The sequence below is a fragment of the Meles meles genome, chromosome 11 (assembly GCF_922984935.1).
Source record: "Meles meles chromosome 11, mMelMel3.1 paternal haplotype, whole genome shotgun sequence".
Taxonomy (NCBI): Eukaryota; Metazoa; Chordata; class Mammalia; order Carnivora; family Mustelidae; genus Meles; species Meles meles.
This window is the reverse complement of record NC_060076.1, coordinates 4311203-4338613: the sequence shown is the minus strand read 5'-3', so window position 1 is coordinate 4338613 and position 27411 is coordinate 4311203. Positions and strand designations below refer to the sequence as shown.

The 27411-nt window shown below is 47.2% G+C and overlaps 1 protein-coding gene across 2 annotated transcripts in view; it reads right to left on the bottom strand.

Moving 5' to 3' along the window:
- MED27 (mediator complex subunit 27) overlaps nucleotides 1–27411 on the bottom strand; it is a 208348-nt gene that overhangs the window by 75138 nt on the left and 105799 nt on the right. For both annotated transcript variants that reach the window (XM_046022274.1, XM_046022275.1), the window contains exon 4: nucleotides 2436–2529. In XM_046022274.1, the coding sequence (XP_045878230.1) occupies nucleotides 2436–2529 (94 nt within the window). The remainder of the gene's footprint in view (nucleotides 1–2435; nucleotides 2530–27411) is intronic.

Genomic DNA, 27411 nt, shown 5'->3' with positions numbered 1-27411 from the left:
GTCGCTCTCGCTCACCTCCCGAAGCTTTCCAGAATATGCTGGACTCCAGAGTTATAAAAGCCACCCAGACTCATCTCCGGAACACACCCCTTCCAACTCCTGTCCGCGCCTCCTGCGGGTGCCATCACTGCCTACGGTGCCGCTGGGCACGGGCAGCCTTGGCTGAGCGCGGGCAGACGGGGAGCGGCTGGCCCTGCCCCTCCGCCCGGCGAGAACTCCCTCCGGCCTGGCAGAAGGCGCCCGTGTGCAGCAGCAAATGGGCCAGAGGTGCGCGGCCTGATAAAATGCCATCTTGTGAAAGTAACAGCCAATGCGAGCGGTTATGTTAAAATCATGATTATCCACCCCGCAGGCTGATTCCGAATCAGCTCCCCCACTGCTCCTCCTCTAAATACGCCCCACCTCGTGTGAGCTCTGCGTCCCCTGGGGAAGGCAGCAGCTCGCTGGCGAGATGCAGAGCGCGTTCTGAGTTAGGCACCACGGGGGTAACAATGCACGCGTCAAATGGGGCTCCTCCCCTGAATCGAGCCCCTAAACTCCTCCATCGGGGCTGTCAAAACAGCAGCTCCATGGGAAAGCAGACGGGGTGACAGGTTGCAGTGAGGTAACAGGCCGCTTCCCCGGGTGGAAGTAACTCATCCCAGACCTGGTCCCGGTTTACCTACGAACCTGCTCCCTCTGCTATCTCCCTTCAAGGCCGAGTCCCCACCTCCACCAGGAAATGGAAGCTCAATGACCCAGAAATAATTTGAACAAACCTATTTCACCAAGGATGCTCTCATTTTTATCTTCATTAACTCCTTGGTCCCTGTCAAGTACGCTGAAAACAGGATTTATGTTTTAGCTGCTGAGTCTGGAGGATCTCAAAATTTCGACAATTTGTACATTTAACTGAGGCAGAAGATATTGCGTGCTTTGTAGACAGATACAAATTGTTTTCTTTTTCTATTAAAAGAACACTGTATTACCTCACTCACTGTATTTTTTTTAACTGAAAGAATTTAAGGTAGCACAATGCCCAGATGCTCACTAATTTTTTTCTCACAAAAGAGACATCACCCATTTAATAAACCCACATCTCTTCCTGTCTTTTTTTTTTTTTTAAAGATTTATTTATTTATTTGTCAGAGAGAGAGAGCACACAGGCAGGCAGAGGCAGAGGGAGAAGCAGGCTCCCTGCTGAGCAGGGAGTCCGTCCGAAGTGGGACTCGATCCCAGGACCTTGGGATCATGACCTGAGCTGAAGGCAGAGGCTTAACCCAGTGAGCCACGCAGGCGTCCCACATCTCCTCCTTTCTTAGGAGAAAGCCACACGCACACGCACGGCAAGGCTGTTCTGCTCAGCGGAACGGCTGGAGGGAGTCGCAGCTCGTCCCGGGTGACTGGCTCCTTCTAAGGTGGTGCCAAGTGAAATGCTGAAGTACGGGGAGTTCGCAAGGGGCCTAAGCACAGCAACTGCCGAGAAACAAAAAACACTCCGTCCTGAAGCTCGCCTCTCTGATGCCCATGGAAAACCACTGCTCTTGACTCAATTTCTGCTTTTTGTAAAATGTGGGACTCCTCAAAATCCGTTCTGAAGTCTTCTTCAAGCACGCGTCACACAGAGCGCTAGAAAAGCTTCACAACCCTGAGCCTTCCTGATCGCTGGTCAAATTCAGCATTTCTATCCCAGCGTATTTCCCAGTCACACCTGCCTTCGGTGAAGTCACGCCAAGGCAAACGCTAGGGGTGCAGCTGTGAGGTCAACTTGCTCATAGCAAGTCAAAACCAGAAACAAGGCTGGAACTCATCAGGGATAAGGTCCCAGAACACTTGCTTCAAGTACACAATGGATTTTATAAGTGATGTTCCACAGAACCTGTTCTACCTTTTTTTTTTTTTTTTAGATTTTATTTATTTGAGAGAGAAAGAGCGCGAGCACATGAGTGAGTGGGGGAGGAGCCGGGGGGGGGGGTAGCATCAAGCAGACTCTGCACTGAGTGTGGAGCCTGACACGGGGCTCAGTCTCATGGCCCATGAGATCATGACTGGAGCCAAAATCAAGAGTCAGATGCTCAACCAGCTGAACCACCAGGAGCCCTGAACCTGCTTCTATTTTAAGATGGTGTTTTTCTTAACAGGATCCAACAGTTGGGCACTCCTTTGAGACAATATAAAAGATTCACCAAAACATCCTGAACTGACTGACCGGCAGAAGGGTCTTACAGTGTTTTTCCTCACTGGGTCGTTCTCACATGGGCTCTGCGGTTTCATTCAAAAGCCAGGTTTCAACGTGCAGAATTCTGAAACTATAGAATACAGGGAAGAGAAACACGCTATTCACCATCAGACTGGGCATTAGTCTCCATTCTCTGGATCCTACGACATGGAGCCGGAGACTTGATCTTGAGGCCAGTCTTCTACGTGGCCCTACAGACAGGTCAAGCAGAACTTACCAGAAGCATTGCTGATGTGCCATTGGGCCTGGATAAGTGGATGGACATTTCAGGAAACATCCTGTCAATGCGGCTGATCACGTCATCAACATACCTGAGTGGGAAAAAGAAATGCACACGTCTGAACTGGAGCCTCAGTCAAAGAGCTACCGTGTCCTGAAGGCTTCCCTCTTCAGCTGTTCAAAAGTGCGATGCGGTCAAGAAGGCAAATGGGGTTTGCAAGTGTTTTTACAAAAAATACCACTCCCTCGCTCCTCATTTTGCCCTTCAGGGCCAGTTTTTAGTGCTTTCTTCTGGTATTTACTGCCATATTTCTATATGATAAGTTTTTTTTTTGGTTTTTTTTTTTTATATTTTATTTATTTGACAGAGAGAAATCACAACTAGGCAGAAAGGCAGGCAGAGAGAGAGGAGGAAGCAGGCTCCCTGCGGAGCAGAGAGCCCGATGTGGGGCCCGATCCCAGGACCCTGGGATCATGACCTGAGCCGAAGGCAGAGGCTTTAACCCACTGAGCCACCCAGGCGCCCCTCTATATGATAAGTTTTTAATGCCAGTTCTTGTTTTTTCATTTCATTTTATTTTTTTGTTTTCACTTAAATTCTAGTTAGTTCACATACAGCGTGATACCACGGCAGGTGTACAACACCGTGATTCCACAATTCGGTATAACCCCCACCGCTCCTCACAAGGGCACTCCTGAATCCCCATGACCTATATCACCCAGCACCCCCCACCTCCCCTCCGTGACCGAGTGAGTTCCCTATAGTTAACTGAGTGTGTTTGTCTCCCCCTTCCCTCCCCCTTTGCTCATTTGTTTTATTTCTTAAATTCCACATATAAGTGAAATCATATGGTATTAGTCTTTCTCTGGCTTATCTCACTTGGCATAGTACTCTCTAGCTCCGTGCATGTCGTTGCAAATGGCAAGATTTCATTCTCCTTTACAGCTGAATAATATTCCAGTGTGTGTGTGTGTGTGTGTGTGTGTGTGTATTTTTTCCTTTATCCATTCTCCCTCTATTCATCAACTGATGGACACTCGGGCTGCTTCCATAATTTGGCTATTGTAAATAACGCTGCTATAAACACTGAGGTGTGTGTATCCCTTTGAGTTAGTATTTTTGTATTCTTTGGGTAAATATCTAGTAGTGAGATTGCTGGATGGTAGAGGCGCTCTATTTTTAACCTTTTGAGGAAACTCCACCTGTTTTCCAGAGTGGCTGCAACAGTTTGCATTCCCACCAACAGTGCAAGAGGGTTCCCCTTTCTCCGCACCCTTGCCGACACCTGTCATTTCTTGTGTTGTTGGTTTTGGTCCTTCTGACAGGTGTGAGGGGGTATCTTATGTGGTTTTGATTTGTGTTTCCCTGATGAGCAGTGATGCTGAGCATCTTTTTATATGTCTGTTGGCCATCTGGATGTCTTCTTTGGAAAAATGTCTATTCGTGTCTTCTGCCTACTTTTTAAATTGGATTATCCTTTTTCTGGGTGTTGAGTTTCATACGTTCTTTATATATTTTGGTTACTCACCCTTTATCTGGTATGTCACTTACAAATACCTCCTCCCATTCCACAGGTTGCCTTTAGTTTTGCTGCCTGTTTCTTTTGACTGTACAGAAGCTTTTTACTTTGATGTACTCCCAGCACTTGATTTTTGCTTTGGTCTCTCTTGTCTCAGGAGACCTATCTAGAAAAAAGTTGCCGTGGCTGACGCCAGAGAAATTACTGCTTACACCGTCTTCGAGGACTTTTATGGTTTCAGGTCTCACATGGAGATCTGTAATACATTCTGAAATTACTTTTGTGTAAGGTGAAGGAGAATGGTCAGTTTCATTCTCTTGCATGTTCCGTCCAGCTTTCCCAACACCATTTGTTGAAGAGACAGCATCGTCTCTCCTGCTTTGTCGAAGACCAACTGCCCATTCTAACTGTGGGTTCATCTCTGAATCTCTATTGTTTTATTGACCTTCGTGTCTATTTCTGTACCAGTGCCGTACTGCTCCAACTACTGTGGTTTTGTAATAGAACTTGAAGTCTGGGATTGGGATACCTGCAGCTCTCTCTTCTTTTTCAAGACGGCTCTGGCTCTTCAGGGTCTTCTGTGGATCCACGCACATGCTGGAATTGTTTGTTCTAGTTCTGTGAACAACGCTGTTGGTAGATTGCCTTGGGTAGTACAGACATTTCTAATCCACGAACATGGAGTGTCTTTTCCACTCCTTGGTGTCTTCAATTTCTTTCATCAGTGTTTCCTAGCTTTCAGAGTACAGGCCTTCCCCTCTTTGGCTAGGTTTATTCCTAGGTATCTTACTGGTTTGGATGCAACTGTAAATGGGATTGATTCCTTCATTTCTCTTTCTGCTGCTCGATTACTGGTATATTGAAATGGAACAAATCTGTATGCTGGTTTTATATCCTGTGACTTTACTGAATTCATGTACCAGTTTGAGCGGTTTCTTGATGGAGTCTTTTGGGTTTCCTATGTATAGTATCATGTCATCTGCAAATAGTCCAAGTTTTACTGCTCCCTGGCTGGTTTGGGTGCCTTTTCTTTTTGCTGTCTTACTGCTGTGGCAAGGATGCTTTTTCATTTTAAGCATGACCTAGTGACTTTCTTCTACAGAGATCAGAATTTAGCTGTCACCATCTTGGCCAATGGGTTCCAATACAGAGACTCCTCCCTCTGCCCTTCTGGTCTAAGGACGGCAGTGGCCTCGCTGTCTCCTGTTTGGCTTCTCACTTCAGTTATCTACATAACTAATTCCCTGGACTGAGTTCTCTTGGATTTAAATACCTGAATTCCTATCTTGCTGGTTGGACTCTAATTCAAGTTATATCATAATTTCTGCTTATGTCAGTATTTGGTGTGTACATTCTAAAATCTCTGCATATATATTATTTATTTATTTTTTTGGGGGGGGGGGATCCTGAGCAGGCTCCATGCCCAGCATGAAGCCGAACGCAGGGCTTGAGTGCATGACCCTGAGATCATGACCCAAACCGAAGTCAAGAGCTGGACACTCAACCGACTGAGCTGACCCGGCGCCCCAAATCCCTGCATGTATTTTAAGTAGCTGAGCCACCCAGGGGCACATGAGTACATACATTCATTTGTACAGCTTCCTGTTTTGCCTTGATTTTCACTAGGTTAGTTATCTCTGTGCCTACTACAATGTTATCCATGTCATTCCCGAACTCTCTGCCCGACTCTAAAACTTCTCTCGCTACGGTCAGACATACCAGGCAACCTGTCAGTTCTGTTTTTTCCTGGACACGTTCCTCTGAAAGAGAGACTTCTCTTTTTCTGGCCCTAATGGAACTTTGAACTCTCAAGGTTTACTAATCACTGACACTAATACTGAGCACAGTGGCCAGCATATACTACGCTCGTACTGGGCCGTCACGGACCCCGCTCTGCGGAAATGCCCTCTCTTAGCGGGATGAACTCTCCCCACCAGTGGAGACTCTCTGTGATGACGTCAACCCACAGCACCAACAGAGCTGGGTCTGGCTCACATCCTCTGAGAATAAAATCATACCAGCATCTGTGCTCACCACCCAGTCACACTGGGGAGGTATAATACAATAGCTGAGATGCACAACTATCTATTAAGAGCTTTGTATTGGATTTCGTATCCATTGGGCACGATAAATTAAATTACATATCCATTAGATCAGGGACATATATAAGCTATGTTCTCTTGGGAGAAGAGGGAGATTAACTCTCCACTCACAGCATGACGACTGCAGCTCAAAACCGGGGGCTCACAAGCGGTAACAGACAACGAAATGCCATTTGTTAAAAAGTGAACACCAACGTGTCAGTTATGTGAGGCAGGGAGTAACTGTAGTGAGGAACCTATCAGGTTTTCCTCAGAGAATGTCCTCCAGCTTCAGACTTGGAGCTGAAGGGAGGGAAAACCACAGGAGGCCCAGCGCTAGGTAACAAGGACAGTAAGCAGACTGGAGCAACAGAGTGTGAGAAGGGGGGGTGCGGAAAGCCACTTGCTCCTGGGAAAGGGAGTCGACAGGAGACTGACACCTTTCGAGTGTGTGAGCGGCTTTCAGTAACTCAGTACCAAACAGCTCTCTCCCACCTCTAGGAAGGACCGTACGATAAGGGCCAGGCCTTCAAACGTGAACTGGCTCAGAAAGAATGAGCGGCATTTCTTAAAGGCAAGGCCCCACGCTGTTGATTTTTTTTTAAGATTTTATTTTTTAAAGTGATCTCTACACCCAATGTGGGGCTCAAACCCACAACCCCAAGATCAAGAGTCACATGCAGCCCTGACTGAGCCAGCCACGTGCCCCCACCAATTCCGTTTTTTGTTTTTTAAAGATTGTATTTATTTATTTATGAGAGAGAGAGAGAGAGAGCGCGAGCAAGCACGCATGCATGGGCGTGCACAAGGGGAGGAGCAGAGGAAGAGGGACAAGCAGGCTCCATGCTCAGCAGAGACCCCAATGCGGGGCTCAATCCCATGACCCTGAGATCATGACCTAAGCCGAAATCAAGTCAGGTGCTCAACCAACTAGGCCAGCCAGGCTCCCCCCCACTCTGTTGATTTTTAAGATGTGGCTGAGGAAACGCCCTTTCCTGTAAAGAACAGACCATGACACTGCATGTCGCTTCGCGCAGTCCCTTCTAGATTCGCAGACTCATGACACAGCCTGGGCTTTAGGCATAAATGCTACAAACAGGTAAAAAGATGAAGGGAGGAGGAAGCGAAATCACGCCGCACCACTGCCTGACGGTTTCTGAACCGGCGGGGGACACAAGGCAAGTGACTGTCAAGTCACTGGAAACACTTCTGCATTTGCATACTTCTTTTCTGAGTCTGTGTGTCTGGTTGAAACCCAATGACTTCAGACTCAGCAGGAAGCAACAATTCACTGTCCTGGGTGACTGGAGGTCACTGCTAAGCATATGCTAATGAGGGGGGGCGGGCAATGTCTTCGGAACCAATCCTCAATCCATAACCATCGCAGCTCTGGACAGGAGAATGTAAATGCACACGCGGGACTTCAGTGCAAAGGTAACATCATAATCTGCACTTCTCTGTACCTTTCACCTTGAAGGTTTCAAAATGCTTTCTGGAAAACCTGGCTCTTTAGTAGGCTAGAGAAATAGGGGAACGAGTAAGTTACGTGATGATTCCGGAAACCAAGCTCAGGATTTCCAGGATTCCAAACCAACTCCTTGACTTCAATCGCTTATTAGTGAGGGCCAGAGCTCTACATGAGCAGACAAGAAATGCTCCCTGCCTTTCTAGAGTCCTTCATTTACACAGATCTCTGAACACAGGACAGCAGAGAGATCTGGGGCAGAACGTTTGGTTTCCTTTCCCATCGGTGATCTCAGATAAAGTTCCGCAAACTCAATCCAAAGATTTTGTGAAGCAAAAATGCACCTCAAGGAAACTGTTTTTCATTCACACGCCTAACATAAAGGAGATGCAAATTTTCTTTTTACAGGTGACATTATGTATTTGCCAAAAAGAGAAAGAAAGTCAGCTGCGTTTTTAACCGAGGAAAACAATGTCTAAATCCTAGAAGCAAAAATCAAAACATTTCATTTTCAGATACACCCAATTTTTAAAATGCAAATCTACCACCAGTTACTTGACAGAAATAAGGAAAGCTAGGAACGTCAAATGATAGAAAGCTGGAGAGAGAATGACACTTTCTTACTGCTGCAGGGGTGTGGGGGTGGGGGGGCTGGCAGGGGAGGGGAGGGGAGGGCGGGCTGGCAGGGCAGGGGGTCTCTGCCGTACCACCTCCTTGCCAGCACTTCAGCACTTCTAGGGATGTTGCCTCCCGAGCCCGCGAGCTCGCCAGCGTCTGCACAGAGCTCGGCAACGTGTCGCGTCCCACTCCGAGTGCAGGGCTGAGGACAGGTAGGAACAGCGTGCTCTCCTCCTACACATCCACCATATGCTCCACTCCGTTCTGTGGCAGGATCAAATTCCCTTAATTTTTACCTTTGGAATAGAGGCAAACAAGCAGTAACACAGCAGCGGTGACTAGTTTACACTTGAGCAGACGCGGCGCGCAAAGGCATTAATTTAGTGCCAAATTGAGCAGTGAGTCACAATTTGCACATATCTGTCAACCTGTTAACAGGGTAATAACTTGGAAAGATTGCTGTTCCTATTTACATTACCGAGGCCTTTCGAAACGGAGAGCTGCTTGAAGCTCTCCTCCCAGAGAGCACTTGGTCGATGAGCTGGCTTCTGGTCCAAGAATTGGGCTAGAAACACAAAGTCCTAGAAATCACAGGTTCAGACCAAGGTGTGATTCAGAACGTCAATATTTTCAGGCAGAAAGTAAACTTTAAGTGATTAGAGAATCCAATCTGCCTGTTCTCCCCAGTTCCAGTCAGACTCTCAAGGGTTTCCGCTTCAATTTTTCCCAGTGCGATCCACCCCGTCCTTCTCGAATCGGTAAAGGCTTCCTTAGGACCAAGCTTCCATCTCAATCACTTCAACATCTTGGCAGCATCAGAAATGATGATGCCATTCTCAGATTTCTAACATTAATTTCTGAAGCCCTATAAGCCTTGTTCTGACTGTCTTCAAGTAGCTTGGCCTGCTCCTTTCAATGTCCTTATTCAGAGAACTGAAAAATACCAGACACTCAGAGGTCCTCTCATCAGAGGATCCGTCCATCTACAAATGACTGATGACATCTCCAAGAGGTGGCTCCCCAACCACATCCCCGGAGGCAGCCCTGGACCACCACCCCAGCATCTCCACCCACGTACCCCACTGCAGCCTTGAGGAAGGACACACAAACCCTCCCTCCGAAACCTCCAGGCTTTCTGCAAACACATAAAAGACCATCAGGTTTTCCAATTTCTTTTATCAGTGTCTTTTCATCTTCCTGGGTCATGGAACCCTCTAGAAAGGTACTGCAAACTAAAATGCACATCTGTGCAGCATTTCACATGCTGTATTTTACATGAACTGGAGTTCATGGGCCCCCTGAAGTCCATTCCTGAACCTCAAGTTCAGAACAACTGTTCTAGGCCTGTTTTGGAATGGAGGTATCTGGTTTTCTTCTCTGTTTGTTTCTGAATGGTACGTTTTATTTTTCAACAAGGCTGCCTTCATTTGAGAAATAAGCCCAGAAGTAAATACACTGAAGCAATTGGGGTACAATGACTCAAACAGTTCTTGTGACCCTAAAATCTTGTTTCCACAACGGGCATCCAAGGTTAGTTTTTGGTTTGCTTGTGTTTGAACACCTGCCTCTCACTGTCACTTAGCCCTTCCAACAAAGTCAAGGACCTGCTTCTGTGACCGTAGAGGCCACCCTAGAGCGAGTAACCATTTCTGCCCTCCAAAGTCGCATCACCGTACTTTCCAGAAGCTCCTTGCTTGTATCAAGAAAAGAGGTCCCTGCCTTCTGCATCACTGTGTAAGACATGGCTCGATGGTGAGCTTAAGTCTCGGGTCCTGAGCGGGCGGAGGAGGCTCCTACCGCTCTCCAGCCTCAGCCAGCCTCCTTCTTCCACGACCGAGCAGGCTTGCACTACCTCGCACGCGGTGCACACTCCGCGTTCTCTGCTTGGAGTCTTCCCACAACCACTTCTGCTCCCAGGTCCAGGTCAGTCCAGCTCACGCTTCAAGTCTGGTTTCCAGCTTAAATGACACGTTCTCAGGGAGCCTTCCGAACCCTTCCCTCAGCCCCCATCAGTCAGTGTTCCCTACCTCACTTCTTATGGCACTTTTAATTCTCTTTGTAGCTCCCGTCCCAGTTTAATTAAGCAATTTTTCCAGTGACTATTTGCTTAGTGTCTGTCTCCCTGAAAGGATTCCCTGCGGGGCCAGCTGGCTGCTTTATTCCACGCTGAATCCCAGCACTTGCTGTGCGCCGGGCCCCGACTAGATGCTCCTTGAATATCTGCTGAATGAGTAGACAGGACGTTAAGAGTAAGTCAGGGAGGCCCAGGCCAGGTAGGTAGGAAACCACTAAAATGCAGAGTTCTCTGCCACAGATGGAGATCGGAGATGCAGACAGGGCACCACATTCGCCACCAAAAGGCACTAACCAGAGCAACCGGAGAGCTCCAGAGACAAACCTCAAAGAGATCAGGAGAGAGTCTTCAAAGTCTTTACAGGCAGCTACAAAATCCCCACATCTGTGGTAGTAGAAGCTCAACGCCTCTTAGAAGCAAGGGCCTTCTAAAGAAGTGCACTGTGTTCTTGACGGGCCGGTTTCAAAATGTCGCTTTTAATGAACTAATTAATTCTGCAAAAACATTCGTACAAAGATGCGTGCTACCAAACTGGGATTACGATACCAAAATGATCACAAAACAGAATGCAGAAGACATTTCTAAAGACACCAGTTTTTCAAAACATTAATTTTCTACTCCACACATTAAACTATATTGCAAACTATTTGTTATTAAAAGCCTTAAAATAATTTGCTGGACAGATGGCTTGGTTCTCTGAAGTCTGACCCCTTCTCAAAAGGAAAAAAAAAAAAAAAAAAATCCCAACCAACAAACCTGGACTCCAGCCAGGGATCCCGTGTTGGTGAGACGTTTAGCAGCTCAAACCAGATTTAAATAGCATCTACCCCACACAGTGTGTACGACACATGCTGTTCATTTTCTCCACCCATACGAAATCTGAAAGCTAGGAGTGCATGTATTAATAAACCACCTTTTGGGGGAGAGGGTAATGCCCAGCAGCTATCAAAAAGAGAATCGTTGCACGCTCTGAAAACGATTCAAGATTTCCCTCCACACCTGTCCAGAACGATGAGTCCAGGAGGGCTGCCAGTGGGTGGGAACAGAAGGGGGTTTAATTACTGCATGAGAATGAAGCTGCCTGAGACCCAACAATCGGTCTCAGTATATGCTGAAGAAAGAAGACAGGAAACCTACGGCCAACTTCTCGGATTTGTAAGATATTTGGATCGTGTCTGTGAAAGCCTTCTGGTTATTCTCTCGAGAAAATTAAACGTATTTTCTCGACTGTACATGAGAAGGCAAGGCTAGACGAACACAGACGGGAGCGAGAGCTTCTGCTCAGCCTTCTTCTCCATCTTCTACTGCGCCGCTTTGCCCTCCCCGCCCGGAGTACCAACTGTGCCCTCACTTCTCGTCTGAAGAAACACTCACAACTTCACGATCTCCTATAGAAACTCACCACCAGCAGAGAGGGCTGTCTAGATTGGGAAGAGCCGGCTTCCTTGGAGCGACACGGCGGCCAGGTCAGAGAAGTGGGAGATTTCTCTTAGAACCTTCGAACTATATGAATACGTTGCTGGGACAAATGCAGGGGAGCCACCAAACAAAAGCTAAGCCGCTTTTCCTCAAGCTAAAATCAAGGCACAAAGACCCATCACATACAGAAACACAGAAACGGACCTGCCTGCCTTCCTTCTTCCCGGGTGGGGGCCACGTGTGTACGAACCAGAGCACAGGCAAATACCAGCATAAAACCAGGAGTCTTCTTCCACGTGGTTCTAGCACGATTTAGAGAGGTCGTGCATTATTAATAGTCCTATTAGATCTACTAATACATATGTACGGGGTGCCCACAGTGCTCGACACACAACGACTGTGTTCGGGGAGCGCTGTTAAATACTCAGGATAGAAAACCGTGGAATGAGCTGCCCACAGAAGGCTTTCTGTGAGCACCGGATGGCCGGAGGGATGGCTCTAGCCTGTGCTTTCTGCTGGGGAGTCAGGATGAGCAGGAAAGCAGGCAGCGCTTTCCAGTTTTCAAAGCACTTCTGTACTCCTTAGCTCATCCGTTCGCTCACCAACTCTGGGAAGTAAGAGAGGCGCGTCCCAAACTCCCATTTGATAAATGACAGAAAAAAGAAGGTCAAGCGACTTGCCCAAGGGAGCAGCGCAGGGGAGAGACAGAGCGGAGCCCAGATCCTACGTCTGATTCCTGCGCACCGCTGCGCTTTCATTAGGTCTGTAGGAAAAACGGATTTCATTTTTGTCACTCCCCAGACTTTTCATATAACAACAGAGAAATTTTAGGAGCACATTAACGAAATGAAAGCAATTTATGATGTCCCTCCTTCCCAGTCATTCAGGAAATACTCATTCGGTGCCGAAGTGAGCAGGGGAAAAACACTGAGCAAGGTGGTCTCCATCCTCACGGGGCTGCCGCCCCACTCGCAGACAAGCCATGTTCCGTCAAGGCCACAGGCTGAGCTCCAGAAAAACAGGATAACTAAGACAAATTTCCTTCCATTCTCCTGTTGGGTTTTGACACGGCGACCCCCAATTAAAGTGCAAAATGTCAGGTAGCAGGAAGGGGTGAAACACTTGTGCATTTTATATTAATGACTGAACATTGATTCAGATATCTGTGGGCCCCCGTGTTTCCTAAAACATCTGAACAGTGTATTAAGCTTAGGAAAGGATTATAATATCACTCGACATCTACCTCCTCTACAAGCCCTTACATGTCACAGAGAGAGAGAAAAAGCAAACAAACCCAAACAAGAAAAAACCCGTATTGAGCTTTCCAGCAACACCAATTAGCAATAGTTACTAAATCAGTCATCTCCGGTCCGATCTGGTGAGATGACACTCGGAGCTCAGATGGGCAGTGAGGCATGTGTGGACAAATGACGCCGTGAGAAAGCACCCCCGGGCCTCTGACTTTCAAGCAGGGAGCTGGACGAGGCATGCTGGAAAGCTATACCCCTTCCCAACTTCCCACGGCTTTCCTTCCCAGCCCCGGGTATAGCCGAGGCCTGGTTTGCCAGGGGTAGACTGGCTGTTCACATTGGGCACTTCTTGGCAATGCTTTCACAGGGTGACTGTGTTCCACTAATTCAGAATTTGCTGCACACGCACAGGACGAGATTGTGTTCCTATCTGACTTTTAGTGTCCCTGAGAACAGACGTGGTAGGTTCCACAAAGAGAAATGTCAAAGACAATGCAAATAATCGCTGAACACCTAACTTGTTCCAACCACAACAACACATTAAGCAAATGCAGAAACGGCCAGAAACAGCCAACACATTTCAGGAAGACACAAAACTAACCCTCCAACCCTGATCCTGGGACAAATTTGTTTGTACAAGTTTTACTTTCATTCATCAGGCCATCACTGCTTGAGGAGCGAGTCAGAGGCCCACTCGTCTCCAGTCCCTGCAACAATTTTGCACTTAATACACATTTCGTAAGCATTCTGTGGACAGGACTGGGTTAAGCAGACTGGATCAAGGCTAAATAAAACACAGAGTCAGCAGAACTGTGTTCTGTAACGGCTCCTTTAATAAAAAGTAAAAAATTCAAGACCAGAAAATACCACCCACCAGTCTGTGGACACAGTGAGGTTGTCTCTTTCTGCTCCCCCTTTCTGCCCCCGCTTTCTGCCGGCAGCTGGGCTAGAAGGCAGGCTTGATGACAACTAATGGAAAGTAATGGAACCCGAAGCAGATCTTCCGGGGTAGGGTCTCTCAATGGGCACTCGGGGGGCTTTCTCACACAAGGCTGCCTGGAGCACTCACTGCCTGACTCCTCCCAAATCGGACCCCGTTTCTCTGCTGGCCCAAATCTTCAGCCGAAGACGCCCAGTGAATAATGGCCCAGCACGGTCACTCATGGTGGCCTTCGCAGTATATCCCACAGCCTCTCACACAACATCTGGGACACTAACTGCTTAGCGCTTACCTTTCCCACAAGACGGAAAACTCCACGAAGGGAGGCACAGCCCGTCTTGTTCCCTGCCACCAGCGCCGGGCACACTGGCCGGTGGACAGCAAGCTCTCCAGGGACACCTGACTCCTCACAAGTGTCCGCGGCAGAGCAGAGCCGGAGGCTGGGGCTTAGGAATCCCAAGGACCCCGATGCTCTCCAACGCACTGCCCTCATCTCAAGTTACTTAAGGCTCTCTAAGCTTTGGTTTCCTCCTCTGTAACATAAAGATAAAAGCTCTACCTTCTCCTCGTGGTCACTGTGGGAATTACAGGAACACGGAGCACATGCAGCGCTTGGCAGAAAATAAGCAGTGGGCAACACCAGCCATTCCTTTAATACGTACAAATGCTGCCTTTTTCTCAAGAGACTTCTGCTTGAGTCTGGAGGAATACAAGCCCCAGCAAGACAACCACAGACAGAAAACCACTCAAATACGCATTAAAGGTAGGGAATGTTCTTTCCGGTGTCCTGCTCGCTGTTAAACACATGGCTGCATTGTAGTTATTAAGGAGAGTTCTTTTCATTATTTTTGAAGGAAGGCAGACAGGAGAGAGGGAAACCTGTTGCTGCTCCGGGAACAGGGCTGAGTATGGAAGTGGGACGGCGTGCCTAGATCTGGCTTTGAGAATGGGATTGAGACTGGATACCTTTCTGCCTCTCCACCTTCCACCGCTCTGTGCTGCGTGCCAGGAGGCTGACTTGCACAGAGCCTAGGTCAACAAGCCTTCTAACCTCTGGCTTCTAGTTGGGCTCTGGCCAATGGAAGGCACTAGGCAGAGATTCAGAGGACAGAGGCCTGAAGGCTCGGGTGGCGCAGGGGGGCTGTGACAGCTCAGTACTGACAAATACCAAGGACCCCAACCCACAGCGATGAAGGTCTGCGTCGCACCCATCCGGCACAGGCACGAGCAGCGGAGCATAACGAGGACTGGGACTGGGCACAAGTCGGCTAGGACGACTCACTTCCGTTTTGTTTCCAGCTGCGGGCTGGGGGGGCAACAGCTATGTTTTCCATTCCCTGTTTCTTCAACCCCCCGTCCTACGACTACCTTAAAAAAACAAAACAAAACATAAAGAGCACGGGGTGGGAGTCAGACCAAAGAGACACGCTCCCTTCCAGACCAACCTACTCCTCCACAGTGTTCGCTGCCCCGACCCACAGAGCCATGCGGACCTCCACAATGGGCTCCTTTCCCACCAGCTTCTGGGCGACGTGGAAGGTAGCCGGTGCGGGTGCTGAGGGCAGATACTCCGCCGGCATGTCACCGGGAACGGGTCGCACCCCTCATCACAGCTCTAACTCAGGCGTCCGGTAACCGCACCCTCTGGGGAAGAACGAGCTTGCGGGACTGCACTCCTCCCTGCGGCTCCCCCCACCCCCCGGCGCCTTGGTAACAGTCTTCTGTAAAGTCTCCTCAAACTGGAAATAGTCCCCTTGTTGGAGTCACCTCCCGGGACAGTCGAAGACTCTTCTCCAGTAAAACCTACGACATTAAAACCAGCCCTGTAATTTCCCGCCACAGTCAGAAATACGGCAAACTGAAAAACAGTCAAACGAATTGGGGGTGGGGGGGGGTGATATGAAAAGTCGAAAAACCCGTAACAAAATAAATCTCTGCAGAGCCTCTGCTTACTACGTAATTCAACATCGTTCGTTTAACAGGGATTTCCTAGATGCTGTAACTGTGGCTGCGGGCAGTTCGGAAATGCATGGCATTCAGGCAGGATAAAGCAATCACAAGGAAAGGACTGTCCCCCCGAAAAATGGGGATCCCAGTCTCATCTTCTGCTCCTCCCCTCCTCCCTCTTTCTTTGCAAAGGGATCAGCACCCCTGAGCTGCAGGCAGGGGGTATTTCCTCTCGGACCCCTGCAAGCACTAGTTTGCTCTTCTAAGGCCACTGCCAAACTCACATTTGCCTCCGATGAACAATTCCCGCAGTGTGACGTGTACACTCACAAAGCAGTACACGAGGTGACGTGACGTGGTGCAGACGGACAAGCATCTTTCATCTGGACATTTATGTATATAGAAACATGTACACCAGCAAATAGAACCTGTGACTCCATTTCCAGGATGAGGCTAAGTTTTAATGATGAGGTTATTTAAAGGAAAATATTAAGCAAATAACAGAAGAGCCGACCAAGGTTACGGCAAAAATCCTAAAGTTGGCTTCTAGATGACTGAGTAGAGAAAACCCCTTCCAGTAAGGCAGGTAATTAAACAGCCTGGGTCAAGGAAGATTTTGCTTGTCTTTGTAAACTGTTTTTTTCCAATCTAAATATACCTTCACCTTTGTATCTTAAAGAAGAAAAGAAAAAAAAAAAGATCTTCAGGCATCCATCTAGAGCTACTGAAGAGAGAGAAATGGATAAGCAAACCAGGTCAGCGATACCGGGAAGCAGGGGCTGTGGACGATCCATCCCCCCGGAGCTGGCCACCCTGGACCGCGTGTCTGGGAATGTGCAGTTTGGGCATGGGAAGTGAGTTTCCATAACAGAAAGCAAGCTGGCTTTCACACGGGCAGCAGCATGGATGGCCACTGGCCCCCAAATTCCTTTTGTCATCTAAAAGGAGTAAAAAATTGTGCCATGGCACATCTCTCCCAGTGGAGCCAGAGCTAGGATTCTACCTGAAACCGGTGGGTGACGCCGGCGGGCCCTGAACAAACTCTCATAGGGCGCCCTCTACAGGTGTATACTGGCCTCACCAAACTACAAACAACACTTTTCTTTACTTCCCTGAACTGAGAAATCCTGTGGTTGTCTTTTCAAATCCTGCACAAACTCTTACATGTTGCAAATCAGAGGAGAAATAAAGTTAATCAGTTTGACCTCCTGCTCACCCACACCATCACCACTCCTCTGAGCTCCACCTACGAGTTCAGTCCCTGCGGCACCCAATTCCAAGGAAACTTTCCTCTGCCCAGGGAGAGGGGAAAACTTTAGGGGAATAAAGCCCATCATTTATAAACAAGGAAGGTCATAAGAATGATTTAAAAGACAAAGAAAAGAATAATGGCTTAGAAGGGTGACTACATCCAGAAGATACAACAAATCCTAAATGCTCCTAAACGGAGTCAACGAGGACAGGCCTTTCTTAGTATTATTAAAAGAAGCAGATAGGACATCAGTAAGACAGCACATTTGAACAATGTGTTCAACTAACTTGACTTGAATGACATATATATCCTACATCCATCCCCAAACAGTAGAATATATACACTTCTCAAGTGCAAAGAGAACATTCCCTCAGACAGACCGTAAGCTGGGTCTTAAAACAAGTCTAAAAATCATGCAGAATATGCTGTTCTCTGACCACAGCTGAAGTTATAAATCAATAACAAAAATATATCAGGAATTGGGGCGCCTGGGTGGCTCAGTTGGTTAAGCGTCTGCCTTCGGCTCAGGTCATGATCCCAGGGTCCTGGGATTGAGCCCCAGCTCAGCAGAGAGCCTGCTTCTCCCTCTCCCTCTGCCTGCTGTTCCCCCTGCTTGTGCGCGCTCTCTCTCTCTAATAAATAAAATATTTAAAAGAAAAAAATACATATATGTTTAAAGCCTCCCAGATATTTAGAAATTAAACAACCTACTTCCTAATAACTCGTGAGACAATGACTCACAAAGGAAATTAGAAAATCTTGAACCGAATGATAATAAAAAATATATGAATATGTGTAGAATGCAGCCAAAGCCATGCTTGGAGGGAAGTTTATAGTTCCAAAAGAGCTTACATAAACAGCAAAAAATGAGTGAAAGATCAAAGATATATATTTCCATTTTAAGACGTTAGAAAAAGAAAAGCAAATTAAACCCAAAGTAAGGAGACAAAAGACAATAATGTATGTAAATAAATGAAACAGCCAAACAGACAAAAAGTAAAGAAAAATCACTGAGATCAAAAGCAGATAATTTGAGAGAAACTAAGTAAAACTGAGAAGTCTCTGGCTAGACTGATCAAGGAAGAAAAAGGAGCAAAGACACAATTTACCAATATCAGGACTGAATGAGGAGATGCCACTCGGACTCCTGAGATATCAGAAAGGTAGTAAGGGAGTATTATGAGCGATGTTATGCCAATATACTCAGTGGCTCTGATGACACAGAGAGCCCCTGAGACATAAATCAGACAAGAGATTAAGAAGAAATAAAAATTTAAGGAGCTCTGATATCTACTCCTTAAAAATTGAACTGGTTATCAAAAACTTTTTCAATCAAGAGAGCTCCAGGCCCACACGGGTTCACTGGTTAATTCTATCAAAAATTTAGGGAAGCAGTAACATGAACTGTACAGAACTTTCAGAAAAAAGAGGAGGGAACGTTTCTCAATTCATCTAATGGGGCCAGTACCCTCCCTGACACTGAAATGAGAAAAAGCCACTACAATAATATATTCCTCTTAAACAAGGACACAACATTCCTTAACAAAAGTCGGGTTTCCTCATCACTTCTGTCTTCTCATTGGAGCCTGGGACCGATCTTTCTGGTTGGGGAAGATGGACATGAACTCATCCCGAGGAGCTGCGTGCCCTAAGTGCCAAGCACGCCCCACAGCGGTCGACTTTCAGCAGGGCGCCCTCATACAGCGAAGCCCCCTGGCCTCTGTATTTGCCTATCTGGATTATTAAGCATTTCACATGCTTTAGAATATAGAAAGTATTTTGGGTATATTTAAATCTGTACATCACTATCAAAAATAAGATATTTCCCTCAAAATAATTTTTGGGTAGAAAATATTTTCTTTTCTTACTGAGAGGGAACAATGAATAAGTGAGGAAGGCAGTTGTGTAGTTCAGATCAGGTGATCCGGAGTCCCACTGGGTGCGTTCAAGTCCCGGCTCCACTAAGGGAGGCAAATTACCGGGCTTCAACCCTCCCGAGACGGGGATAAAAATAGTATCTTTCAGGGGGTGGTCGTAAGGACCGCAGGACACAGCACACAGGAAGAATCGCCGCATCTCCTTGCAGCTCTCCCACATGGTAATACTAGGTTCAATGATGATGGTAGGTGAACACATCAAACTCTCACCCAGAATCCACGTGACGGGGTCCTTTCGCCAGAGCGTCCTCCATTACCCCATTGTGTGTGGGGCGGGGGGTATGGAAAGGCCCGGCTCTCCCCCACTCTCCTGCTCATTTGTGGGCTCACTTCTATCTTCAGAAGAGGAAGGTCTCTGACGGTCCCTCCAGTCCTAGTCAGGTCAGTATACATTTCCTCCGAGCGCGCCATGCGCACAAAGAAACAATTACACAGTTTCAAAGACTCTCCATCTTTGAATGGTCCATCTGGTAATCATGCTAGAAAACTCATTCGATCAGAATACCCTATTCCTTAGCCTTTGCGAATAACTGGAATAACCGGAATCTGCTATCCTTGGGAGATTTTAGTAAGATCCACCGCCTTTTTTATCCCCCAAGAGATGAGCATGTCGGGGAAGGGGGCAGAGGGAGTGGGAAAGAGAGCATCCCAAGCAGGCTCCAGGCCCAGGGCGGAGCCCAACACAAGGCTCGATCCTACGACCCTGAGATTATGACCTGAACCAAAATCAAGAGTCAGATGCTCAACTGACTGAGCCACCCAGGTGCCCCCATCCCCATCAACATTTCAATAACAGAATCATTCCAAGTATAGTTCTGCATAGAACATGTTGCCTTCATCACTGTCTGGGGCAGAAGGCGGGGGGGACTACTAGATACTTCTGAAGAAATCTGTGACCAGAAAAGACCACTGTAGTTAACTCTTAGCATTAAAAGAGGAGTGTCTTAACGAGAGCCCCAGGAAACAACAATTTTGTAATCAAGGAAATTTACAGGAAGGCCTCCCCCCACTACGGTTCACAAGTGAACGCTGACTGTGGCTGCGTAGGCTGCCCTAATGTGGCCAAAGCAGGATGTTCAGAGAACATGTGTAATTAATGGGCACGTATCTAATACGCCTTTCGCTTGAGGACCTCAGAATAAAAGAGATAAAAACAATTATTTATTTAAACGTTAACTGCTTTAGAAATACAAGGAGCATAAACAGAAGTATATGCACCCAGGTCCTTAAGTTCCTATATTTCCAACACCCACTCTTGTAAACAGATCTGCCGTGAGAACAGACGCAGGCATAACTCAGTCTGAGCTGGGTCCTATCAATCACTCCACTTAATTCTCCAAATATCACCATATGCACCCACTCATGAGGGTGTAACTCGAGCTCTGACCTGGGAAGGAGTGGGCGGGTGCGCGCGTGTGTGTGCGTGCCCATGCACGCGCGTGCACACACACATGCACACGCAATATTTCAGTGGGCAGAGCAGATTATTCAGGAGTTCGGGACACAGCTCGTTAACGATAGAACACTGTCAGTTTCTCTTGCTCAGATCCCACAGTTGCCTTCGACAGGGAGGACCGCAGTGAATCACCCTGTGAGTGAGTCAACACCACTACGGCATTAACGTCAAGTGCTTGGAATGGTGTTAATATGGAGGATTACGTGCAAAAAGGACACACAGTCATTCCATTTGGGTAGAAACAGGTGCAGCACCAATGTGAATAGTAAAGGGATTACGAGTCGGAGGGCGTGCACAGAAGATGAACGCAACCAGTAATCCTTTCTGGAAACAATGGCGGGCAGAGACTGGAACAACAAGGGAAGAGAGTCTGTCTTTAGCCGAGATGAGACAGATGACACAGTTACTCCTAAAACATGCAAATGAAAGTTGCCGAGGGAAGACAGATCAATTATTCTTGGCCGATGAGAATAAAGGAGAGAGTTCCGGCAGGGAACACTGAGGTTAAATATTAGGCAAAAGTCTACAAGAGGAAGGACTGCCAGCAGAGTGGAGAGGCTGCTGGGAGAGGCAAGGAAATGACCGCCTGTAGAGGCGTTCGGGGTTAAAACTCGACACCTGCCTAATTACGAGTGGAATTATTCCTGCCACAGTCGACAAGATGGGGAGAAACGTCCCATTAGAGAGGTCTATTTGGATCTAAATGAGAATGAAAACAAGGAGGCTAAACTCCTGCTCTGCAACATTCTTAACCCTCCGGTATAAGTGAGGGTTTTGCCCACTGGGCAAACTCTTGACATTTAAACCCATCATATGCCCCTTACACTGGCCTTTCATATGCCACAACTGGCAAGAAATCAACACAATGGTGACTCCGTTCAGAGGAAAGAGAGGCTAGCTGTCTGGAAGGTGGCTCTCAGTAATGCACATCACAACCACTGAACAGTATTTCTTCCCTGCCTGAAATGCTCTCTGACATTTTTCAGCCTTAATTCAAAGGTTTCTTTCTTTGTTGACTTCAAAACAGTAGCATATTATTTGTTGTTAAACAATGTAAAGCCTTTAAGCTTGATTAGCATGACTCTAAAACTTTTCATCATTTTCATGAAGGTTCCAAGGGCCTGCTGGCAGCTCTGGGAAACAGGGACTTTTTCTAGATCTCCGCAGTAAATAACGACGCACCACTGGCCTCCGCATTCCGAGGCCTAATGAAGGCAGCAGGGTGTGTGACCGCACTTTTGCCTTCATTAACTAGCTGAGGAGTCTTGGGGAAACTCAGCTTTCTACATCCCTTTGCACCCCAAACAGCAGCGTCCATCCATGACCACTGGGATGGGACCTCCCGAAGGCTACGGAGGGCCTTCTGCTTGCTCTCTGCGGAGGACGTGTACACTGCTATTCTAGTGGTACTGCCTCTGCGAGGACTGAATTGATTCAGAGAATCAATTCTTGCTTGGAAATATATTCCATAAGTTGACAGATTTGAGAATTATAGTAATAACCCCCAAAGGAATCACACAATTGTGGAGCTGGGCAGCAACCGAGAGGTATCTAGTCCAAATTCTTTACTCTTTGGAGAGTGAAACAAGGCACCCAGCGGCTGGCTGACTTGTTTAAAGCCTTCTGGCTGGCTGTAGGCAAGGCTGAGATGAGAACTCAAACCTTCTCAAACTGTCCTGGATAGAGGCCCTTTCAAATGTGCCTACTAATAAAAATTATGAACCAGTAAACTCTTCTAAAAGACAGATTTAAGAGCCTCTTTTAGCCACATGTAAAAAAAGTTTTCAGTGTATTTTCCCATTGCATTTCTTTTTTATAATATTCATATCTACTCTTGCTTTTCCAACAGTAAATTCTAGTCACAGTTTAAGTGTGATTGAAATTATGCCACGAGGTTTTAGGAAATCTTCTTGATCTCTTTTCAAGCACAGATTTGGGAGAAATAATGAGTTTGTTTAAATGTACACTTGGATGTACTCAAATCAGTCCATGCTGGGAGCTACCCCATGCTCAATTAATAGCCTCTTTGATATCTGCCGAAAAACTTTTGGAATAAAATAATAATCCAGTCTTCTGTAAAGATTCTCAGCATTCTTCCCTTCAGCAAAGAGGAAAAGCTGGACGGCATACAGAGGAAGACAGTTTCATCTCATGTGGATTTCAAGTAACTGGCTAATGATTTTCCTTCCGCAGATGTGGATGACATTTCAGCATTGATTCAAGCACATTTGATTCATCTATTTTGGTTTATGAGAAAGTTTCCAATCCAAAAATAAAACTTTAAAAAACCGAACATACATTTCTAAAACCTGTGCCGCAATGACCAGTAAAATATTGGAGCATAATGTCCAACTAAACCATTTTCAAGCCATACATCACTTTCTGTTTGGGTCCTACCCAACTGTTTCAAAGTTCATTTTTACGGTGTTCAGGGATAATAGCAACTGTATCATTCGCAGAAGCCATGTCCAGTCAATTTCTACAGAGAGCAAATGGAATTTTTCCAAATAGATTAAGTTTTAGTGTGGAGAACAAAGACCCCCTGAGGTTAGTATTTCTGAAACAAAATGGCCAGAAATTAAATTTAGATAATTTCAAGGGATATTTTTCAAGTGTGACTGGCTCCAAATGGGAGGCCCACCATCTTAAACTTGAACTTTTTTAAAGCCCCCAGAAGCAGCAAGCAGGGGGGCAAAAAAAAAAAAAAAAAAAAAAGATGGGAAAAATCAAGATTCCTATATCATGGCAAAAGTATTTCGGCCACCAGTGGCTGTAAGATGCGAGACTCAGCCCTCACGGGCTACCCCCACTGGCCCACAGCAACGGACACTGCTTTTTCATTAGCGGACGCTTCTGATCCCTCCCGCCTGTCTCTTTGGATGCCTAAAATTAATGTCATCTGTTTTTATGAATGTCTTTTAAAAACGAAGACCTCCTTATTCCTAACAAGAAAACAATTTGATTTTTCATTAATGTTAGGGGCACCGACTGAAGACTTCTGCTTCATATTTATCTTTTTTTCCCCCTATTTCTCCTCCTGTCACACAAGCATCGGCTCCTGGCTGCTGTTACTATGTGTGCTGCCTGTTTCCAGAGGCGTTGCCCTGACAACCTGAAGACAACGGGCTCTGCGAGGGGGTCCTCCACAGCAATGCCGGTTAGGCCGACTCTCACGCTTCCTGGTTCCAGACTATGTTCCAGTCTGTAACGGCATCACACACCAGCAGGGACCACGAAGGTGTACCAGCTGCCCGCCCGGCGTGAGCGCCTCTGGTCGACCGTGAGGCTGCGGAGGGGGCGGCGCAGGCGCAGGAAGGGCTGCAAACCATCGGCTCCGGTGAACTTGGGCAAGTGATCGTTAGAGCTGCACCTAGCCCAGAAGCTTGTTCGAATCCAATAAGGTGTTAAATGCTTAGACTAGGCCCGAAGCCAAGGAATCACTCAAGAAATCCCAGCCGGCAGCGACGCCGGTGCCGGTGTTAGTGGAGGCGGCCATGATGTCGCTGCTGGTGGCAGAGGGTGGGGCGATGGTACTGACGGTGCCGGCGAAGGTGGCGCGACTGGGAGGCAGCATCTAGGCTCGTCTGCACCTTGATTAATTTCTTCAAGGTCGAGATGGTCAAGGAAAGTTGCATCCACTGAGACGAATCACCCTGGCCACGTATCAGGTCCACAAGTACCGAACCACGGGAGTTTTTAACGACATAAGAGCAAGAGGGAGAAGAGGTGGCGGTGGGGGGGATTTTGGCATCGTGATTGGTACCAAAACCCCACCCCAAACTCTTCTTATTTAAACCTTGAACCAAGGACGTGCAACTCCTGTAAGATGGTGGTCTGTTTTAGAAAACGGAAAGCAGAATATTTAAGCATAAGGGATCAAACTGGCCCGCTTTGATGGAGTCCTTTCTCATACAAGGACATATTAACCACATTTCAAGCTTTCCCATGGCACTATGCTAATGCCTGCTCGGTGTTACGTCTGAGATCCTGCAACCCTTCCAGCAATTCTATACTCGCTTATTTTAAACTCCCTGTATTTTCTCGCACGCACCCTTCTCAGTAAAGGTTTTTTGAAAGTGGAAGTACATTAACTTAGAGCCTGTATACGATGAGTTATTTATCTGGATCTGTATCATTTGCAGGTATTTTCAACTTCAGTAAAAAGGTTGGGAAGGTGAAAAAGTTGAGATCCCTTAATCTTTTCTTTTGAAAATAAATTATTCATGAAGCTCTTTCCCTCATTCCCAAATGGTTAGGTTTAAACAATTGCTTAAAGTGCTGTTTTTAACTGAAGAACACATTATTCATAAAGCCTACAGCCCAGGAAACACTTACTTGCTAACTGGTCATTTTCATCTGATCAATGACTTCGCAGTGCTGAAACACGCCACAGTGGAATGTGCTTCCAGCCCGGGGCCAGTGGCATTAAGTGCCTGCCTCTCATCAACAAAACAAGTTGGTTAATGGTCACTTTATGGTCCACATATTACCCTGAAAATCTATTACAGCGTGGCTTGGTCAACCCTATCTGAGATGATTTGGGGGAACTAAGCACACTGGGAACCTTCCTGTACCAGGTTAATGGATCAATTTATTTATTTCAAATTTGTCCTTTTCAAGTTGAAAAACCACTAAAGACTTTCCAAGCAATCAGCTCAATAACCAAGTCATGCTGATCTGTTGATCTTGGCCCTTCTCTGTCATTTACGGCTCCTGGGTCAGTGCTGCTGGCACAGGAGCAGAGCCAGCCAAGATGCAGAGCTTCGATCTGTCTCCTGGGAGTCTCCATGTCGCCGAGACTCTCGGACTACCTTATGTTCAAAGGCATCGCTGGGCTTCACCTGTTTTTTAATACAATCCTGAAGTTAAGAAAGAGCTCAAATGACAAATAAATACAGCATTCCATTTAAACGACACAGCCAAGCCACTCCCATTTGTTAACAAGTACTACCTCAAATTCCTCATAGAAGTACGCCATTAATTTTAGTCCTCCTCCTCCCCGCCCCCAGCTGAGAGTTCTCTTTTTAAAGTTAATAGCTATGAAACAGGAAAGTCCCAGTGACGGTAACCAAGCATCGGCAAGACAGCGGGTGACAATCACAGACTCAGGAGTCTCGAACGTTTCTCGGTAACCGTGGGTATCTAGAGAGGCCATCCACTTCACAATACGGTTCTGACCCCCAAGATGAAGGCTGCATTCCTGCTAATAATGCTCCCTAACTCGAGATTTCAACACCAGGCAAGAGGAAGTTTTAGTTTTGCTGCTTTCAGGTCACACGCAATAAGGTCACAAACTCACTGCTGGCCCTACCAGAAGGAAGAACAAGTTTAGAATTTCTTAGGGTTCTTTCCGCTCTTTCAGCACACTTCTAATGCCTGGTCGACAGTAAGAACTTGGGAGTCTGCGGTCACCATGGCGCTGCTAGGCGTCATGACACAGCAGAGAGACCCTGACTGCCCAAGTCCCGATCCTCACTCTGACAGCAACTAGCTATGCAACCCTGGCCAGGTCACTTACCCTCTCTGTGCCTCAGCGTCCTCCTCTGTAAAAGATGCACAACCGAGCAGCCCCCTCATCTGCAGTTTCAGCCAGCCGCAGTTAACGAGGTCCGGACGCAGGCGACCCTCCTCCTGTGCCGTCAGAAGGTCAGTGGTAGCCCAGCGCTACGTCCCCATGCCCACGCCACTCCCCACTTCGTCCCATCCCACAGGCATTTTACCAGCTCACGTGCTCACAAGAAGGGTGAACACAATATATTTTGAGAGAAATCACACTCGTACAACTTTATGACAGTATCTTGTTACACTTGCTCTATTTTGTTATTAGTTACTGTGGCTAATTTCTTGCACTGCCTGATCTAGAAATTAAACCTTCTCATGGGTATGCAAGAATCGGAGAAAGCATAGATGATACGGGGTCCAGTACTAACTGTGGTTGCAGGCATCCACTGCGGGTCCTGGGACGGATCTTGCACAGATAAGGGGGAGACTGTTGCAGTTCCGACCTCACAGGGACACGGAAGGACTAGCTGGAGCAGCAGGTGCAGAGGACGTAGGACAGAGCACGGCACCTGCTAAGTGCCAGCCGCACGCTCACCAGAACGACTCTGCGCTAACCGTGCGGCACTGTTCCGCGACCTCGGTTTCCTCCTCCGTAAAACAGGAAGAAGAAGAGTATTTTTCTCACGACGCGGCTAAGTAACGACGCATGTGATGTGCTTGGCACAGGGCCCCGTACACATGTGTTCGACATGGTATGCGGTAGCGATCACCGAGCTTCTATCAGTAACAGAAGCTTCCTTGCACTGCTCTCTACTCTGTGCGCAAATCTTCGTGCTGAATAAATGATATGCCGCAAGCCTCCTCAAAATGCAGCCCAGGGCCATTCCCACTTGTGAGTGTTAATTCGAAAGTATCAGAAAAGCATAGCACTGTCTTCAGAATTCTACTTCACCAAGAAATATCCCTTACATGCATCCCCCATGACACCATGACGACGAATCCACAGAAATGCTCAAGGGCTACTCGCGCACGGAGAGCTGTAAAATCAGACTGGAGGGGGTGCGGCCGGTTGAAGGGTGACTTCCGCTTCCGCAACACAGGCTGCATTTACAGCAGCGACGCCACCTCAGGAAAGACACCTGCACGCGGCGTTACAGTCTGTCTTAAGCGAACAGATACTGATCCTGACAAGAATCCTAGTATGCAGAGCCGATGCAAAGAAACCTAATGGCAGTAAGTGGGAGATCCAAGGTCCTATAACTGAAGGGGCAGAGGCGGGGCTTTGCTTCTAGCTCCAAGTCCATCTTTCCTCCTGCCGTACGACGGGGCTGCAGTGGAAATGCTCTACTTGTGAGTCTAGAGTCTACACCGTCGTACGTGACCGCTACTCTTCTGTCTCCAGCCACAGTGGATATGTGTGTGTGCATAAACATGGCGTAATGAGACTCCAGGGCAGAAAGGCAGAGAGCAAGACATCACCACTCTTTGCTGGGACAGGTAAGCCTGACTTTTA